This window comes from Battus philenor, unplaced genomic scaffold, assembly GCF_028537555.1.
Source record: "Battus philenor isolate CCGP_79_NKW_IND1 unplaced genomic scaffold, ilBatPhil1.0.hap1 SCAF_20, whole genome shotgun sequence".
NCBI lineage: Eukaryota > Metazoa > Arthropoda > Insecta > Lepidoptera > Papilionidae > Battus > Battus philenor.
The window spans coordinates 11,325,960-11,346,715 of record NW_027181683.1 but is presented as its reverse complement, the minus strand read 5'-3'; the positions used below and the strand labels follow the sequence as shown (position 1 = coordinate 11,346,715).

Sequence of the window (20,756 nt, the reverse complement as noted above, 5' to 3'; positions counted from 1 at the left end):
GCAATCAATGAGATATATTTGTTTTTTAAATACATTTTCATGCTTTTATCGTACAAGTGTTATCATAACTTTTGATGTTTACACAAATAATTATGTTTGTTTAAAAAATTATTTACGCCTTTTCGACGCCATTTTATATACTGTTTTCTAATAACTGTGTTACCAATTTAAAGGCAGATTTTTTGGTGCATTTCTAATATTTATATTTACACCACAAATATGTAAAATTGAAATTCTATTTCCTTTTGTATCGCCGTTACTAAGGAACGACTTTACCGGTTTGATTCATCTTTTTTAATATAAGAGTCCTAACATCGCAGATACTATAAATCATTCATATATATATATATGAATTTTGGTTTTATATATATATATATAAAACCAAAAATTTGAAAAATAAAATTAGTAGATAAAATGGCTGCCGAAATTTTTGCATTTGACAGTTAGCAATGAAGTTTGACGTTTGACAGTACGTCTTGAAGTTTGCACGTTTGACAGTTCACGCGCTGTATGTTTATATTGCGTTTTTGCTATATCTATTTATACAAATATGTTACAGTCAAGTCAGAAAGTTTTTTTCTCTTTTCAATGCGCTTGTAGAAAGTGACATTGACAGATAAAGGGCCGTAATTGTCATCTTTTTTTAAAAACCTGAAGTTGTAATATTTTCTGTCACATTTAATTAATAAATAAAGTGATCACTGCGAAATATGTTATTATTAAGGTATTTATACTGACCTTATTTCTAGCAGTATAAAACCTGTCAAGATATATTTTTATATATGGAAAGTGACAACTGTCAAATATCCAAATCCGACAAACGTCTAAAGCATACGCCTAGGAATATACAAAGCGTGATAAGAATCGAATCGCTGACAAGTCCAAGAGTGTTATTAGAGAACCAGCTGTAGACTCTCTTCTTGGACAGCCTTCGTTTGTCTACGGTCAGTTTCCTAGGCCATGAGTCAAAGTCTTGGGGTATTTGTTGACATTGGCTGTCGAACCATTTGCGAGCGAAGCCAGAGGAGCTCTTTGCCTGAACGCAGAGTTCAACAGGTCCACTGGTGAGAGCCTTCCGGAGTTCAGAGTCCACTGGCACGGTGAGGGACCGCAGGTGGTAGGAAGGTTCCGAATGGAAAGCTACCGAGTTGTTCCGGTCACGAACGAAAACAACGAAGTCTGCTATGTCCTCAGCACTTGACACGAACCAGTGAACGTAGATCGATGTTTGAGAACTGCAATAGAAGTGAATTAATTTAAACCCGAAGATGTCGCAATAGAGACTGAGAAGTATGAAAAAGGAGTACGTCTTTGCGTTCTCCTTTTTCATACTTAATAATATAAATAAAAGCAATGAAAAAATTATTGATAAATAAAGTTCCTGTCCTAAATACGAATGGGGTAGGACAGGCCCCTGATAACGGGGTCTATGATAATATGTATACTTTTACGTATCTTCTAAATAGTTTGGGATTCGCATTCAAGAGGGTTCGAATCAAGAACTAATGCCGAGAAGTAGAATAAAGATTGAGAAGGCGAGAATTGTCTCCATAATAGCAAATGAAGAACACTCTTTCTCAATTTCTGCAGGAAGGTCGTAGAAAATATCAAAGAAAGAAATAAACTCAGGTTAAACCGGTCGGCTAATAGTAAATAATAAATAATAAAGTAAATGTGAATAAATATTAAGATAAGAAACTATAAAATAAAAAGAGAACTGAAAAAATGATTGCTCAAACCAAACCCTGTTCCCAACAAAATAGGGGATGGAACGAGAGGTCCCAATAGCGGGGGCAGAAAAAAAGAAAAAAAATAGTTTGGGAGGTGATATGGATAGGTACTTCCCGTTTATACTTACTCCAATGTTTAATGAAATAATACAGTCACAATACCATTATTGAGTAGTTATTATTAGACAGAAGGATTGCATTCTTAATAATATATAAAATACAGAATGTTAACGAACGTTGTCCTAAAAGATAAAAGGTGAGGTAAATTGTCAATGTGTGTGTCAATGACGTATGAACGAAAAATGTCATAATGTCTGTGTGAGAGTGATATTTTTGTAGCGACGATTATGTCGCCACAAGATGTAATTTTAATCTTTCCAAAAATTGGCTGGAAATACCACGATGGAAATATTAAATAAATAAATTGAACGTTGAAACCCTTTATACTTACTACTGTATATCCCGGAACACGAGATCAGGTTCTGAAGCAAGAGCATAGATTGGATCTTCTACGTCCCGGTATCGTTGGAGAAGTTCGTCCGTGCCAACGTTTGCAGCGCACTGCAGACGCTCCTCGTCCACCTTCTCCAAATCTTGACCTTCAAGGGGTGGTGGCTCAGCGCAGCGAAGCCCCCGGTACCGTTCGTCCGATTCTAGTGTACTTCGCGACAACCGGGTTAAATGGTGCTTGAGTGGACGAAGTAAACAGTCGCATTTCAAATGATTCTCTGCAATAAATTATTCATCGTTATTCTTGTTCTTATATAACTAGAGCGGTGACTACAGATCTGCAAGCACAGAGTGGGTCGTCTACCTACAAAGCGGAGACATCTTGTCAAGGTTCCCATCCTCCCAAGGTTACCGTCCAAAGTTCCTTCCAATCGTTCCAATAACATATGGGGGAGGCCCATATCCAATAGTGAACATCCTATCTAAAATTATGATGAAGAAAGCATATCATTGAAACAAATTGTCATAGTTTTAAAGTGTGAAAAGACGAAATGAACTTTAGTAAACTAAACGATGGAGCAGAATTAAGCGACGATTTGTTATCTTTGGAACGTCTAAGTTCAGAGACAAAGACAATACACTACGTAATTTTATTTGAGGTCCTAGTATCTCGAGTTACTTCAGTCCAATAAGGCTGATCTAAGTTGACTATTGGTGGGAATTATGTGAGAATATAATCATAAGTTACTTCTCCATTAGTTAAAGCATCATTAGTTGAATCATGATTAGTCGAAGCATCATTAGCTAAAACATCATCAGTTCAAGCATCATTAGTTGAAGCATTATTAGTAGCAGCATCATTAGTAGAAACATCATTGGTTGAAGCATCATTAGTTGAAGCATCATTAGTTGGTGTACCATTAGCTGAATCATCATTAATTAAATCATTATTAGTTGAATCATCATTAGTTGAAACACCATTAGTTGAAGCATCATTAGTTGAAATATTATCAGTATAAGCATTATTAGTTGAAGCATTATTAGTAGCAGCATCATTAGTAGAAACATCATTAGTTGAAGTACGGTTAGTTTAAGAATCATTAGTTGACGCATCAGTAGGTAAAGCAACATTTGTTGAAGCATCACTAAGTTAATTTGATGCTAAATAATTTAGCAGAAGTGAGCCCATACCTTAACCACAAACAATACCGGAACCAAAAACTGAGTAGAGTTAGTCAAGCGTCTGTGGAATTGGATCTTGTATACCATCAAATAAGATCTGCAGATCGCGGTCCCTGACCTCCTTGACCAGTTCCGGGGTATAGCTGGTGAGTGTGTTTCCACGAACATCCAAGAGTCGCAATTTAGTAGCCTTAAGCAGAGCGTCCACTGGAAGCGTCTCCAACGAGTTGTGGTGTACCAGAATACTGCTTATGTTCTCCGGCAACGTGAACTTCGCCTCCGCTATTTGGTGTACACGAATTGATACAGCTTATTTCACATTAGGGTAATAAATTAAAAAAATCATCAACAAAGATTTTATTAAATGTTTCAATTTTGTCTAACGCGTCAAGTCTGAATTAGTGCCAAAACCGTTTAATTTTTTGGGAAAAAAAAAACGAATGATATCGTTCCACAACCACTGTATTCGCCTGATTTAGTTCCATGCGATTTCTGACTATTCAGGAAACTCGAAAGTCCAATGCGGGAACGCATTTTGACACGACTAAGGAGATAAAAATCGAAGATCTTAAAGGCTATACAGGAAAAAGCCTATTCTAATTATTACGAGGACTGGAATTTTTTTAGCAAAAGTATGTTTTACTGGACGGCGATTATATTGAAGAGGGTGAAATTGATTTGGAAGAATAAATAAAGAACACACACAATATTAATTGTAATGAACAGTAACAGTAAATGAATAGTATATTTACTTACAGGTTCGAGAAATAAGATCTTTAAGCTGATTGTGAGACAAGTCCAGGACCTCGAGTGACGTCAAGTTGCCCAACACATCTGCAAGAAACGTGTTACACTATAAAATATATTTTCATACAATTGAGAATAGAGACGTGAATATATAGCATGTTTTTGAAAGACAAAATCTTGTGAGGTTACTTTTATCGTGACGTCCTAGCGCTGAAATGGTGATGAAGATGAAACCCGCAAAAGTTACGGGTTTCATCACCAGGAGCCCGAGTACGGTGCTCAGGGTTGAAGACCTGTTCACCTTCACCGACCAGACACTTTAAGCTTACCAAATTTGAAATGAGCCTATACTGCTTTTGAAGCTCGTTCCAAAATTACACCAATGTTTGCTTTTGAGAGGAAATTAATTTCAAGGGAATTAAATCTTCAGCAGGTCATAAAGAGAATCCTAGATATAAAGTTTATTCCTCATCTTTAGAAAAACTACAGGTAATTGATTATTATACTTATAAACCCTTTTGGGTCGAATGCATAGCTCATTTGCTTTTCGTATTACTGCTTATTAAAATTAATTACTGTTTTCTACTTCTTTTTTAGCAAATGATCATTTACCCCTTAAAGCTATATCAATTACCGATCACCCTACATATATTTAAAAAAAAACACAAATAAAAGTAGTGAAAATGCTGAAGACTTACTATTTCTGATGTCATTGATGATATTAGCGGACAGATTGAGCTGTTTGACTGTCTTCGTTCCGTAGGTGATGTCGAAGGTCACCACCGGGATGTGGTTATGGCTCAGGTCCACCTCCCGCAGCCGGTAAGGCACCCACCTACTTGACGGGAACATCTTCTTCGAAAGGAATCCGAAGTTGTTGTAACTCAAGTTCACCTAGACACGTCAACAAATATCTCACTATACCGTGGCCAGTTGTTATATAAGTACATTTAAATATATATGTCGGAAATCTGTAGTTTTGACTTTCGTCGACAGATGGCGCTTCTTGATAAGTAGGGTGTCTATAGCTCGACATAGATCTAGCTACATATTTCCAATTGGACTAATGGGATAGCAAGCGGTCTACATTTAGAGTCTTCTGTCGACCAAGATCATAAAATCAATTATTTATGGGGAGTAGGGGTAAGGAAGTGTTCACACGGACCGTATTTTTAAAAACTGGACATACAGGCTTCGTTCAAAACAAATAAGGCGTCAATGATTAAATAAAATTAGTTAACTTCAATTTAGTTGTAATTAGATTATGATTTAAGTTAGTAAATAGTTTAAAGAAACTTACTAAACACTGGAACATGTAAAGACGTCAGCAAAGGAAAATTAAAAAAAATTGAATGTAAAAATATAAACAAAGGCACAGACGCTAATGCCTGTGGAATACAGATTCAACTTTAAAAAAAAAACCTATCTATGAAGATCATGAACCACAATTTATAAGAGCTTTTATACACATCGCCGCTACCACTAAATAAAATAAGTTCTAAAATGCAATTATTCAGGAGATACGAAAAACTAAATATTGGTTACATTTAAAAAAAATTATATCGAACAATGTTTTAAACATATTTGAAAGAAAGCTTTGCACATAATTAATTTATTCTTGTTTATACTTTATAAAAAGATAACATTGCCCATCTCTGCCATTATAAGCCAGAAATTTATAAAAAAATTGTCAAATTGTATTGAAATTCGGAAGTTGCAAATATTTAAAAAAAAGCTATTAAAAGTAATAGACGTAATAAAATGACAATCATTTTATTTAGTGGGAGCGGCGAAATTTACAATCAATTTGTATTACAGGCAATATAACATCTGATAAGGGTTAAAAAAAAGTATAGTTTACTGTATACAGTACTGTATACAGTACAGTGAGATATATCTCATTTATAGAATTATTGTCAATCATTTATGTAATAGTAACTTACCATCTCCAAAGACAGGCAGTCTTCGAGTAAAGTGTTCGTCTTGTTGTCTATCTTCTCCAGGTAATTGTGAGAGAGATCCAATTTCCTTAAAACATTAATTGACTACGTAATATAAATTCAGATTAAGTAATTATAACAGATCACACGAACATCAGATCATTTCTGTAACAAGCTTCTATACTATCACCTAATTAGACGTCCCAAAACGTGGACCGTCAGCCCCGAGAACTGTAATCGCATCCTCCTGGAACTGCATGGTTGACCCATGAAATGTTAAGACGTTACGTCTTTATATTCACGTTTTACATTTTAACTACTTAGTGACGAAACAGTCAATAGGAAAGGCGTGTGGCGCTGACGATCACTAGGAACCGTATACTTTTATATTTAATGGAATCAGGCGTTACCTTGCCGAAGTCCATCCTAAATAAGAAAAGGACCAATATTCAAACACTTCCGCACATGCAGTGGCAGTCGCGCAAGAAAGCGCACCGCCCGCCAGCCCGCTGATAAAAGCGCATGCGGTAAACAATGCGAATCACACAACCGCCACCGCCAAACCACTCAACACGTGTTTCACCCCTCCACGGGGCATCTTCTTAAACTTTTGTTTACAGATATTGTCATACTTAGGCAGTATTATTAAACAAAATAATACGGCAAAATTCAGGTAGTAGTTCAAAACAATCAAAACACACACCACACACAATCTACACACACTAAACATAAACACAACTGTAGTTTTTAGTTGATATTTATGCTTACTTTATAATTGGCAATGTTTATCTATTAAAGTTATTATAACTAAATAAATTATTGAATAAATATATATTCGAGAACAGATTTTCACATACATTTGAATAGTCAATTATATTTAACATTACAAATAGATCCTCGTAGTCAAGTCTGTGATTAAGCTACGACCAGCTCGGAATGCTAGAAGAACCGACTAGATCCTCAACCCTTTTTTTTAAATGAAACTCAATAATATTTTATGTATACATTATAATATCAACCCTGCAAATATGTTAACCAAACTACTGGAGATACATTTCCTGTGAAAGTGTGACATACTGTTAGGAAACTATCAATCGAACTAGTCAAAGCAACTTTAGACCTTCGGAGCCTTTCAATTAAGTACAATATATAATGCCGACCACAGTCGAAGTTCTCGAGGGAGCCCTTGGTCTTAGTAAAGCCTAGAGTAAGGGCTATTAGGTCTTTGCTACTTTTAAACTGAAAAAAAAGCTGGCAAACTGAAAATCAGTCACATACCTTAATGCTACTAATCCTTTGAAAGCTTCGTTGGGGATATGGTAGAGCTGGTTGGCACGGAGAGATAGGTCCAGAAGCTGCTGCAGACCTCGGAAGCTGCCCGGGGAGATACTGGACAACTGGTTGTGTGAGAGGTCCACCATGAACGTGGTGGGGAGGTTTCCAAACGCCGACTTCGATAGCGATGTTATATTATTATACTGTAAGTAATTGAAAATATATAATTTTATATAAACGTGTGAGTATACGTATATACAAAACACATGCACACTTACTCTCATACACACGAACGCAATTGTCTATTCGCCCTCTCACTCACTTACGCCTCCCTCACTCATTCACTCCGTCCTTCTCTAACACACTAATGCTTTAACTGGCTCACTCATGTTTTCTCTCGCTCACTAACGCTCTAATTCACACACCTACTCGCTCCCTCGCACTTTTATATACTAACTCACACACAAGACATCCACGCATATGGAAAAGAGGATATAATAAGATAGCATTGCTTTCCTTATGAGCGACAACAACCTGCACCCAACACTTACAGTTCTGCAGAAAAGTGGTGCAGTTTATAATAAGTAATAAATCCAGGGATTAGGTTAAAGTAAATGAAAATAAGATAGAGTCGGTTAGGACTCCGAGGAAACTAGTAAGCAAGATTATAAATCTCTAAAGATAAAATAAATTCTAAGCGAATGAAATTTAATAAAGTGCTTATATTAAAATAACAGATAAAAATGTGAATGTAAATAATAAAATATAATAATGAAAATATCATAAAAATATTAAAATCGTAAATAATTTAGATTTGTGTCAATAACTGTGATAACGTAAAAACTGGAACCTGGAAATGTAGATGAGAGAAGGCAGGCAAAGTATGGAAGAAGATATGTAAATGGAAAAGTAGATTTTGTGAAGCAAAAAGTTAAAAGTATGGCACAAAACAAAAGGCGAAGGGAATAAAAGAATAATGCTTCATTCTCCTTCCTTCTTTCACATTCTTTTTACAATAAAAAAACACCCACAACTTCGCCTTTTATTCTTCAATAAAATAATAAATATGAAAAAAGTTTTTACTCGAATCTGTAACAACCCAAAAATTGGCAGGGGGGAACGGGTTCTCCTCGTCAAGAGGGCCGTAATATCATAAAAAACTCATACTCTCACATTCACATAGAGAAAGTGAGAAAGAGAAACTCACTCTCCCACACGCTCACGCTCACTCTCACACCCACAAGCATAATATAACTCTGTTGCATTACAATTTTACAAATATGTTCGCAATCTGAAGAAGCTTAGAGAAAGATAAACTGGTTTGACTTTTAGTTTGTTACTTACCTGGAGATAGAGGTACTGCAGACTGGATAAGGTGTTGAGTGCTTCCCATGGTGGAGTGGTCAGGCCATTGTTCGTCAGGTGCAAGTGTTGCAGCGTCAGTAAGGGAGTGAAGGAGTCGGCTCTTAGGGAGTCTCCCAGCTGGTTGCCAGTTAAGTCCAGGCGTAGCAGTGCGTTCATGCTGGGCCAGGTGTTGGGCTTGATCTCCGTTAGATTGTTGTACGCTATGTTCAGCTCACTAACAAATATTATTAAGGTTTAGTAGACAGTACATGGACAGTTTCTCATTTCCTAGTAGTTTTTAAGGTAATTTGAAAATAAAAAAAATAATCATATTGATATTTTCATCATTATCATCGTTTCAATGATAATACAGCCTGTGTCCATTGATTGACACCTCCGTCGATGTTCAAAAGAAATGGAAGCGGCTTGCATAGCTTTTGACGACCTTTGCCAGGTCATGTGCCGTATGAATGATTTTTTGCTACAATGTAAACGCATCCTTACCTCGTTATGATATGAGATAAAATTGTACACTTTCTACTTTTGTCTGTCTGACGAATAATTTATACTTGTTGCATATTTATACTAGGACTGAGACTTGCAATCGCAGGTCGTGGATTCGATTTCCGAGATAAAGTCTTTTATAAATGACACTTTGTGCTGATGAGCAGCAGCTCCTTCTGTGCACCTTAATAGTATGTAGGTATATATATATATATGTATATATATATATATATATACTTATATATATAAGTATATATATATATATATATATATATATATATATATACTTATATATATAAGTATATATATATATATATACATATATACTTATATATATATATATACTTATATATATAAGTATATATATATATATACTGTATGTATTTATATATATATAAATACATACAGTGGTATTGACTCAGCGGTAAAAGACTGAGACTTGCGTTCATAGGTCGCGGGTTCAAATCCGATGATACAGTCTTATACAATTCACACTTTTTGCATTAATTATATAGGATTACCATTGATCAGAAACATGTTTCTAGAGTACGGGCAGCAGTGTCCTCTGCGTACCATAATACCACACTGCAATCGCCAATTTGCCTGCCAAAACTGGCGATTATAGTATATCCCCTATAGATATTTTTGGGAGAGGCTTTCTATAATGAGCGATGGGCAACTTACCCTAAACTGATTGGAATCTGGAATATTCTATCGAGGTGATTATGGGAGACGTCAATCTCACGACAGCTCGCCAGCTTGGCCAAGGCACCGCGGGAGATATCGCGCAGTTCGTTGTGCTCAAGTTGAAGCTTCAGGACAGTTGGCACGGCGCCGAATGCCGACGGCTTGATGCGCTCCAACGAATTGTGGCTCAGGTTCAAATACCTGGTGCGATATTGTATTGTTATGTCTTCGTTCCACGTAATTAACATTTTACATTTTATTATGCATTAAAATGACATATAAAAGGTTATCTAACTCATAAAAGATATAGATAATAAAGTAAAAAAAAAGAAAATAAAAGTTAAATAATTAATGCAGAGGTACAATAGGTTATCGCTCGAGGCGATCTCTACTAAACAACATCCACTTTCATATCCACTTGGCTATATCGTACTTTCATTCGTTAGATCTAACACATTTCCCCCCACCCCAGCCCCTTCTATAGCTCTTGATTATTAAAGACCTAGGCTCTCTGCAGTCTGCGTGATTTAATTTGTATTATTGAAGACCTAGGCTCTCTGCCGTCTGTGTGATTTGATTTGTATTATTGAAGACCTAGGATCTCTGCGGTCTGCGTGATTTGATTTGTATTATTGAAGACCTAGGATCTCTGCCGTCTGCGTGATTTGATTTGTATTATTGAAGACCTAGGATCTCTGTCGTCTGCGTGATTTGATTTGTATTATTGAAGACCTAGGATATCTACCGTCTGTCTGATTTGATTTATACCAAGCTTTAATTCAAATTATATTTCCTCATTTCTGATTCGACTTTATACATAAATCCTGGCCATAGATCGTTGAACAACTGTGAGATGGCCGGAAATAAAGTCATGGTGGCACTGAAACGGAATCGATTGTTACCTTAACGAGAAAAGATTCTGGAAGACAGCGTTGCCTATCTCGCTGATGTTGTTGTGCGAGAGGTCGACGGTGTGAAGCTCGTAGAGTTTGGGGAAGGCCAGCTTCGGGACCTCCGTGATCGCGTTGAAGGTGGCATTCAGCACGCGTATACCCGACATGTTGTGGATCGGGATCTGTGGAAGAACGTTCTATTTACCAGAGATGGACAACCTTGATAGCTAGAGCCATTATACGAAATTTGAAAATTTTCATTTAAAAGACGCAAACGAATTTTTTTTTACAAAAATTATACGAATTGTGAACCTCTATACTTTTGTAACACCACTGTAGACCCCGTTTGGATCTCCCATGGACTCATGGGTTTCCAGCTGTGTCACTTTGGGTTTATTTGACGTTAAATTGGGATCCAAGTAAAATTATAGCAAGCAATTCCTAAAGCAAGTGTGAACAGAAATCTTCCACATCACGAACACATGCTCTACCGACACTTTATTTGGAATTGTTAACTTCCATTGTTTGTTACGCTAAAGTAGACTCCTATTGTGGTCTCCCGTGGAATCTTGTATCCACTTGGTTCACTTTGGGAAGTAATAGTGTTAAGCAAGCGTCGGACTCAATTTACGAGGGTTATTAAAAGAGTAGCAATCGTATTTAATGGAATCAGGCGTTACTTCGCGGAAGTCCATCCGAAGTAAGAAAAGGACCAATATCTAGCCACTTCCGCACATGCAGTGGTAGTCGTGCAATAAAATGCACCGCCCGCCAGCCCGCTGATAAATGCGCATGCGGCAAACAATGCGAATCACACAACCGCCACCACCAAATCACTCAACACGTGTTTCACCCCTCCACGGGGCATCATCATTTACACTGTGTAACATAACTCCTGAAGCCTGCGGAAGTGGCTAGATATTGGTCCTTTTCTTAAGTAGCAATCGTAGCATGTGCGAACAGAAAGCTCTACCTGCATGTTCTAATACCGCTACATAAAAATAACGACTACCCTCACCTGGTTGAAGTCAGTAAACAGGTTGTATGACACGTCAAGTAGAGATGCGTAACTATTCTCGTCAAACGCAAAACGAGTGACTTCCGCCAACTGGTTCCTGCTGAGGTCAAGAACGGTAAGATTGTTGCAGTTCTGGAAAGCGCCCGCCTCGATGCTCGACAGCTGGTTGTTCGAGATGTTCACCACCGCCTGGTACAGATCCGTGAACGCCTGCTTCTCTATCAGCGTTATGTTGTTCTCCGCCAGGTCTATTATCTGGACAAATATACTGCTTATAGTTCATCTTATCAAAATACTCGTTCACAAGGGATTTTGAAAAGCAAAATCTTTTAAGATCTTTTCGAAAGCGTTATCTTAAGTGTCTAGAGTTATGATTATAAATGATAAGTTCTACGCGTTACAATGTGGTGTATGTCCAGAATTTTGAACTTCAAAATAAACATTTCCGTGTTTCCTACAAAGATGGTCAAAAATAAATATCACGCTCATTAAAGGTCTGACCAAATTCTAATTCTGTACACATGGTCACCGACGTAGATGGAAAAATTGCCTATCGATGGCATATCGATAATCAAACATATAAATTAATATAATAAGCGAAATATTACAATTAATATTATAAATATAAGAAATTAAACTACGAAAACTAAATAGTACAATTAAAATTACTTTGACTTATTTAACTCATATAATTAAGGTTTCCGTAACTATGGTAGAGGTATTTACGGAAAACCAAAAACGGTAATTCGATATTTAAAAAAAAAGTAACAGACTGAAAAGTATAAAATGAGTTTGTAAAAAAGAGTTCCTTGAAAAAGAGGATTTAATAATTATTAATATATTGTTAGACGTTGTAATTAAATAATGATAATCATTATCTTCAAGGATCAATTGAAGCCATTCACCCATGGAAGTCTTTTTGAACCTCGTGACTTCATTTCAAGTCTACAGACGCCATTATTAAACTGGATTTTTGTTATTGATTATTTAAAAATGATTTATGAATTGAAGCGAAAAAAAAACTTAATAGTTTACCTCTGCGTACTTGACCTGCTGGAACATCTGGAAGTCGACCTTTTTGATCATGTTCCGCGCCAGGTTTACTGTTCCTATTCGAGTCACCGCCGAGAATGTTCCACGCCCCACGTCAGATATCTGGTTGTCTTGCAGGTACAGGCGTCTGGAACCAATACCGAACCAATTGTATATTTTTGTGTGACAATTGCACTTAGGAATGATTTACTTCAACTTATTTATTAAGTATATGTTAGAAAGTTAACACAAAAGTAAAAATAACGTGACAGTGTTTTGTGGTGTCTTAGATCATGTATATTTTAAGAGAGACACTTACCTTAAGAACCTCATGCCTTTGAAGCTATTGGTGTCCAGCTTCTTCAGTTTATTGTTGTCCAAGTGGACCACTTTTATGACCGTGTTCCTCGCGAACATGCCCCTGCATCATACCAAAATAGTGAATTCAATTATTTTAAACCATATAAAAATTCCAGTATACTTAACACTGGCTGGTAAACTCAACAATGTTTGATTTATACATTATAATATGAATATACCACTCGGATTCCGAAGTAGAGATGGAGAGAAAGGTAGAGGGAGTAGTAGTAGTAGCTGGTATCACCTACATAAGTGGGGGGGGGGGGCAATCTGTGCCATTACTTGAGAATTGTAAAAAAAATATGCAGTGTATAATAAATTGTTATAAAACTCAACTCTAGATATGAAGGGTCGATAAGACTGGCAGGAAATAATCAAAAATTTAAAACCAGAAATTATTTAAAAAATCTGTGATATGTAATATTAAATTGTGATCAAGGAATGTAGATGAGGGAAAAAAGGTAACGTATGGAAGAAGATTTGCAAATGAGGAAAAATAGAATATGTAAAGGACAAAGGAAGGCATAAAAGATATTGGGAAGTAAGGAGTATGTAAATAAAAGTTAAAAAACGTGAAACTCATTTATCAAAATGTTACCTCTCTATCCTAAATACGACAGGAGAAAGAGAGGTACGTTAAAACGGGGGCCATAAAAAAATACTCGTATATGAACACTGCGAATGAGTCGACAAACCAAGTTCACCACATTTCGATTTATAAAATTTATTCAATAATGTATTTTTAATTCTAGATTAGATCTAGATTTTTATCATGTTGATGTATTTATTCAGGAACCCGATTTAGAAAATAATCTATCAATGCAGTGAAAGACCGGACATTCGCCTATTCCAAATGCCGTCTATCAGTTCACTTGAGTGAATGATTGAATCTTTTTGATCGTAGATTGATGCTACATGGAATGATTTAGTGGTAGATCCCTGGCGTGACATATAGACTATATTAGTTAAACATTTAGAATTCTAAACCGGTATTTGAAAGGGCGAAACTCAATCGATTGCTTTTATATTTGGAACCTCTGTAAATCCAATTTAGATTTTAGTCTCTTATAGCTCAGTGATTTTCTATATGTAAATATAAAATAAAATTGTCAGTGTAGTTGACTGCATCTGTTACGTTTAGATTCCGACTTGGAGGCCCAAGAGTATTAAATTCTAAGTAAACAATCCTTACCTGGGTATGTCCGCGATGAGATTGTGACTTGCATTACACCAGCCCAGCTTGGTCAAGTCACCCATATGGCTGCCGTCCAACTTAGTTATGTTGTTATAACTTGAACATTAATTAAAATCAAATAAGTACAGAATATCTAACTTATATCCTAAATAACTGATGCAGAAAAAAGGCAATTGTGTTATCTAATAACATTTAGTAACAGAAGCTTGGCGTACAAAATTAAACTCTCCACATAATTTAAATTTTTATACACAAACAATACACACACACGCGTGTAAACACGCGCGAGCATATACATTATACATATGTAAGAACATTTACACACGTACGTAAACTTTCACACGTGTATATATTTGCATACACGCACATAAACCTATACACACATTTACATACGTATGTTTTTATTCACAAGCGTAAATATAAATTCACAAATATACATTTACACTCACACACTCAAACCTTGAAGCTTACAATCGTAGATCGCGGGTTCAAATCCGATGATACAATCTTATACAATTCACACTTTGTGCATTAATTATATAGGATTGCCACTGATCACAAACAAATTTCTAGAGTATGGACTGCAGTGTCCTTTGCGTATCATAATACCACACAGCGATCGACAACCGTCCTGCCAAGCGTGGTGATTACCCAGTGGCGTAGCTATGATATTTGAGGCCTGGGGCAGATTGGGGCTTGGTGCCCCCCCCCCCCCTAAAGAGTCTAAATAGTTTCAAAATTCAGAACAGAATGTAGTTAATATATAATTTTTTTGGTTCAAAATAATATTAAATATATATAAAATAACATTAGATCTTGATAAAATTTATTGGGAAAATTTTAAAACAAACATTCCTTGATTTTTGGCCTGCAAAGTCATTAATCACATGTTCTATTGACATAACTGCAAGATTATTTAATCTATTATGTGACATTGTTGATTTCAATATTCTTTTTATGTTATTTACTTTAAATTATGGTTTTAATATTTCTTTTACATTTTATTATTCATCATTCAAAAAAAAATTACAAAAAAAATTTTTCAACTTTGGTGCCCCCCTGCTTGTGGTGCCTGGTGCGGCCGCCCCGCTCGCCACCCCCTAGCTACGCCACTGTGATTACCCCTTAGATATCTTTGGGGGCCATATGCCATTTATATGACCATAGTCCTTTTATCATCTAGAGTGATAAGACATTTAATTTTTTTTTAATTATATATATAGAAAAACAATTTTCTATGTATTTTATTCGAAATATGAATTAGCCATACAACCTTTGGTTGTATATATGGTGACATTGGCATTGGACTTCCCGTAAGCCTACTGTCATGGGCAAAGGGTCACCACACATTGGCAGTTTTGAAATCTTAAATATAGCCTTATACGATCCAAAACACAACAGTATTTTTTAATGGTAAAGCAGGGACTATTTATGACTAATAATTTTAACAGAATATTATTATTGTCATGCTTCTCTCTCATTCTTCTTAAGATCTTCCATTTCTTTCTCTTTTCTTTTCGCAGTATCTTCCTTTCCTTTTCTTATGCTTTCTTTCGTACATCGCCTCACTTCCATCTCTTTTTCTGCATGATCTTACATTTACGTTATTTTTAGGAGACATAATATCCAAAAATAAATAAATAAAAATATTTATTTATTTATTCTTTTTTACATTTATTTGCCTTAATTTAATATTAATAGTAATATATCAAAGCGGCAATTAAGGTTACCTTACGTCCAGTAGTTCCAAGTCGCGCATACCTCTGAACTGATTTCTTTTCAAATTAGCAAGCCTGTTTCCATGTAAGTCAAGAGTTTTCAACTTCTTCAAATTCTGCAAAAACCGAATTTCATGAATTCACACAAAACATAATTATTTATGATTTATAACGTCATCATCAATTTGTATTTAATGTGATGATGTCTGTATTATTTCCTGGTAGAATTGGTACAGCTTATTCTAAATGAGACTGCGTACCACTGGTAAATATTGCACATCGAACTTTGGAAAGAGACAATCGACTAATTTCGACTTCGTAGAGCACTATCTCTGTCCCACAATACCTATGTGACGTTTTCTCAGTCGTTGCATTTCGTGCGACAGAGATAACGCTCTACGAGGACGATATTAGCCGATTGTCTCTTTCCAAAGGTATTTGTGCAATATTTATCTTCGCGTACTGTATATGTATATAAACTGTGCCCGCGATTTCGTCCATGTGAATTTAACAAAAATTTTTTTTTTCGTTTAAGAAATTCTATACATATACTAGCTGATCCCACAATCGTTGTTTTGCAAAAAAAAAATGTTTTTAATTTACAAATAAAAATAAGGGTTGATGGAAGATGGATAAAAATTTAGAGTTGAATGTATTTTTGTATGCTGTATCATAAAAAAAAAAAAAAAAAATTTCGTCAAAAAGTTTTAAAAAAATATAAAGGGTAAACAATCCTTATCACTTAGGGTTATGGAAAATAGATAGTAGCCGATTCTCAGACCTACTGAATACGCATATAAAATTTGGTAAAAATCGGTCAAGCCGATTCCGAGGAGTACGGTAACTAACATTGTGACATGGAAACTTAATATATATATATATATATATATATATTACATATATGTATATATATATATATATTACATATATGTATATATATATATATTACATATATGTATATATATATATATACACTACGGTGATCGGTTTTCCGCTGCCCGTATTCAGCGACTTCCTGCAACCTTAGCTATGTCTTTGGTCCATCTAGTGGTGGGCCTATCCACGCCGTATCTCCTGGCTAGCGGTCTCCCCTTAAAAGCCTTACATCCCCAACGGCCTTTGGTTGCACAAAACCGACCTACTGCCACTTCTGACAGGAAATTCTTCTACCTACTTTATTATAATTATATAACACTAGCTGTGCCCGCGACTTTGTCTATGTAGAATTTAACTTATTTATTTACTTTTATTTCGTTTAAAAATTTTCTCTAAACAAAATTAACCTTAGCTGCCATTATAAGTCTCACCAAATACTGTCCAACCATTTCGGAGATTAGCCGAAACAAACACAAAGAAAAAATTGAAATGAATATAATTCTGGTATATGTACCGTATATATACGCATGTAGTAATAAACGGTTATTTTATTACAAACACACACTCCAATTTTATTTATCTGTATAGATTTGTCTGATATTTATTTATACTTTTTTTACACAGTGATACATTGTTTTAATGATTGATAAGCTTTTGACTTAGTGATATGGTCAAATACAGCGCGAGCGAGACAACACTAAGGATTGTTTGGCATACTATTAGTTGATTGGGTCACCATATATTGGAGTGAAGAGTGGAAGGTATAGCAGTGAAATATCTCCAATATGTTAAAGGAAGTAGATAGTAAAGACCAAACATCATCTTATTTGTGGAACAGACTTCTAAAGCAGTATTGGTATAATTTGAAATTTTATAAGAATAGGATTCTAGTCGGTAAAACCTGCAACATTGGTCATCAGCCCCGAGTAACTTACATGGCACTGTGAACACTGTGGACCCATCACACGTTCAATGAATCCATAGAATACTAAAAATAACATATTTAATAGAACCTTACCTGAAAGGCTTCTATAGGTATATCTGACAAGAGACCATTGATTAAATGTAGCCTTAATAAGCTTCCCGCTGCCTCACTGCCTCCAAATATATCCTTGTCTAGTGACTTCATTTGGTGACCGTCTATGTGTAAGATGGATAGGTTACCCATAATCTAAAAATAAATAACTCATTAATAAAACTGATACAAATAAAATATAATTAAATAAAACTCATCAAATTAAAATTAAACAGAATTTCCTTCTTTTTTTAATTTAGTCTATATTCCAAAGCCGGACTCAATGCCTTTGTTTTTACATTTAAATTTAATATTTCAGATTTTTTTTAAATAAATAATTATCATGTTCTCACCCTGAAAGCTTCCTTGGGAAATGTTGCCAGATTCGTATTGACCATATAAAGCTCTTGCAAGGTCCTGTTTACACCAGCAAAGGCATATTCATCAATTGCTTTTATCGGAGTATCTATGATATGCATTACCCTCACTGTTGATCTGTGGAACAGCGAACCGAAAAGATTTTCTGCAAGAAAATAAATTTTAAACATCATAAATAACAAATAATAATGTAGAATATATTAAACTCTCAGAAAGATAAATTATATGTGTAAAAAATTTATACAGATTGAGTGTATAGCTCATTTATAACCAAAACTTTTGAAGCTTTGACATCTATTACCGATCATTCTATATAATGTGGTCACTGTATAATATGTTACATTAATTTATTTTTTGTTTTTGGAATGTGAATGGCTAAAAACTTCTGACTGTACAAAGTCTACAAAAACAGATAATAAATAATAATTAACTTTAAAATGTATTCAATTGAATTTCTAAAATATTTTTCTTACTGTATTACCATTATGGTATTAATTAAATTTTATTAAGTTAATAGCAAATAAGCGATATATTTACCCCATTGAAACTTTTACAACTATAACCAAACTACTTGTATATTTTATCATTACATTTATCTCAAATTGAAAAAAGAATTGATCTTTGGAATTGTTGTCATTTATTACGAATAAAAAAATTGGAAATCTTTAAAAAAATTCCATAAAGTACCACATTTCAATTCAATATCAAAGGACATATTAACTTTCATTGTACAAATTATTCTAGGAATTAATGTCATAAAATTTATCATTTATCTTTAAAAATACTAACTTATTTTACATTCCTTGAGCTCCAGTCTTTCGATGGGGAAACCTAGTCCTGCAATGTTGCCCAATCCCACACTCAACACAGCTAGCCCAACATTTTCACATCTTATATACAATCCTGCATCTGTACCCTTATCACATATACAAGGATACAGTAAGTTGCTTTCGGTCTTCGGACATGGGTAAGCTGGTCCAGGTGGAATGTACTCTGATTTTGCCAGACATAATAAACTCCAAACTACCAGATTAATTTGCCAGTTGGTCATTGTAACAATGTTATGATGATCTGAAAATTAATGGATTTATTCATTTTATTTTTTAACTATTTTTTTTACTAAAAATCTTTTTTGGATTTTAATTATCAATTTAAAAATATTATGAATGTTAGCAATACAAGAAACAGCAAACTAAAAAAAACAGCAGATGTTAAAATAAATACAGATACAAAAAAGATCTTCTTAATGTTATCTATTTTTACATATTTAACAACAAAAAGCAACAAGTCAAACAAGTGTATGATGTAAAGTGAGTCATATAAATATTCAAAATATTACGTATTGCAATTCAACTAGTAAGTAAACATTGGAAAAATTTAATAATTGACTATTAACATGATATTTATTTCACGTGACCTTTAATATTTACTTTGAATAATTTACTATATTGAAATAAGGGTCAAAGTTTTTGGAAAAGGAAGTAGTATGGACAGGAAAGCTATACAAGGTCAGACAAACTAGTTTTCTCGTTTTCATTTCTAGTAAACAAATATTGCGACGTATTAAGTGAAATATTAACATAACGTTGTCTATATACGAAGGAATCTTTAAAATTGATAATAATAAACATAAATTATTAAAGTTATGTACACTATACCAGACTAAACAAAACTTTCACCACGAATTATTGTCTATTATCACATTTACCTGCTAACATTCATTGATTTATCAACAATTAAAGCAAATCTAACAATTTTTGATCGATTTTTATGTGTTTAACATTGTGTTATTTTCGATTATACGTAATTATTTTGAAATTAAAACTGCGTAACCTCCCCCACCATCGTTACAATGAAAACTGATTATTCACAGAACATATTACTAAAGTTATTTGACATTGACACATAGTAGTGATGTTACAGATTGCATTTTTACTAAAATTTTAAGATTATAATCGATTCTTAGTTGTCGACATTAAAATATTGAAATGATTTCAATTGGTTATAAATAAATAATATTTTTAATAAATAGTAACAAACCTAGAAGGTTATTTATGAGCAGCTGAAAGTCAATCAATAATATAATGCTACATAGAAATTTTTGAAATCGTGCACATTACCCTATGTTATAAATAATCGATTATTTCTCAAATAGGAGCAATAATAGTAAATGATACTATTTAAAGGCTCATGGTGACGTAATGCCTAATTTCACAGATAGACAGAAAAAATGTAACTACCGCCATTTAATTTTTTTTTATTTTTGTCATGACATTGTCTTATTTGGCTTAGTAACATTTTGTTTGCTAACCTTGGTGACGAATTTTATTTAACATGATAATGTAATCAGTATTCAAAGAAAAGAAAATAATAATATGTAAAGAAACGTTTTTTTATATATTTATTACATTT

The 20,756-nt window shown here is 34.4% G+C and overlaps 1 protein-coding gene across 1 annotated transcript; it reads right to left on the bottom strand.

The window, feature by feature from the left end:
* Positions 1-656: 656 nt before the first annotated feature.
* conv (convoluted) lies at positions 657-20,182 on the bottom strand. Its single transcript, XM_068765603.1, has 19 exons — positions 20,053-20,182; positions 19,134-19,415; positions 18,320-18,489; positions 17,970-18,122; positions 16,088-16,191; positions 14,355-14,453; positions 13,122-13,223; positions 12,806-12,950; positions 11,771-12,025; positions 10,762-10,934; positions 9,857-10,060; positions 8,669-8,903; positions 7,328-7,527; positions 6,053-6,137; positions 4,808-5,003; positions 4,119-4,196; positions 3,447-3,644; positions 2,182-2,458; positions 657-1,235 (listed from the first exon to the last, which is right to left on the bottom strand). The coding sequence occupies exons 1-19, from the start codon at positions 20,060-20,062 to the stop codon at positions 800-802; spliced, it is 3,402 nt and encodes a 1,133-aa protein (XP_068621704.1). The 5' UTR covers positions 20,063-20,182; the 3' UTR covers positions 657-799.
* Between the last annotated feature and the right edge of the window lie 574 nt (positions 20,183-20,756).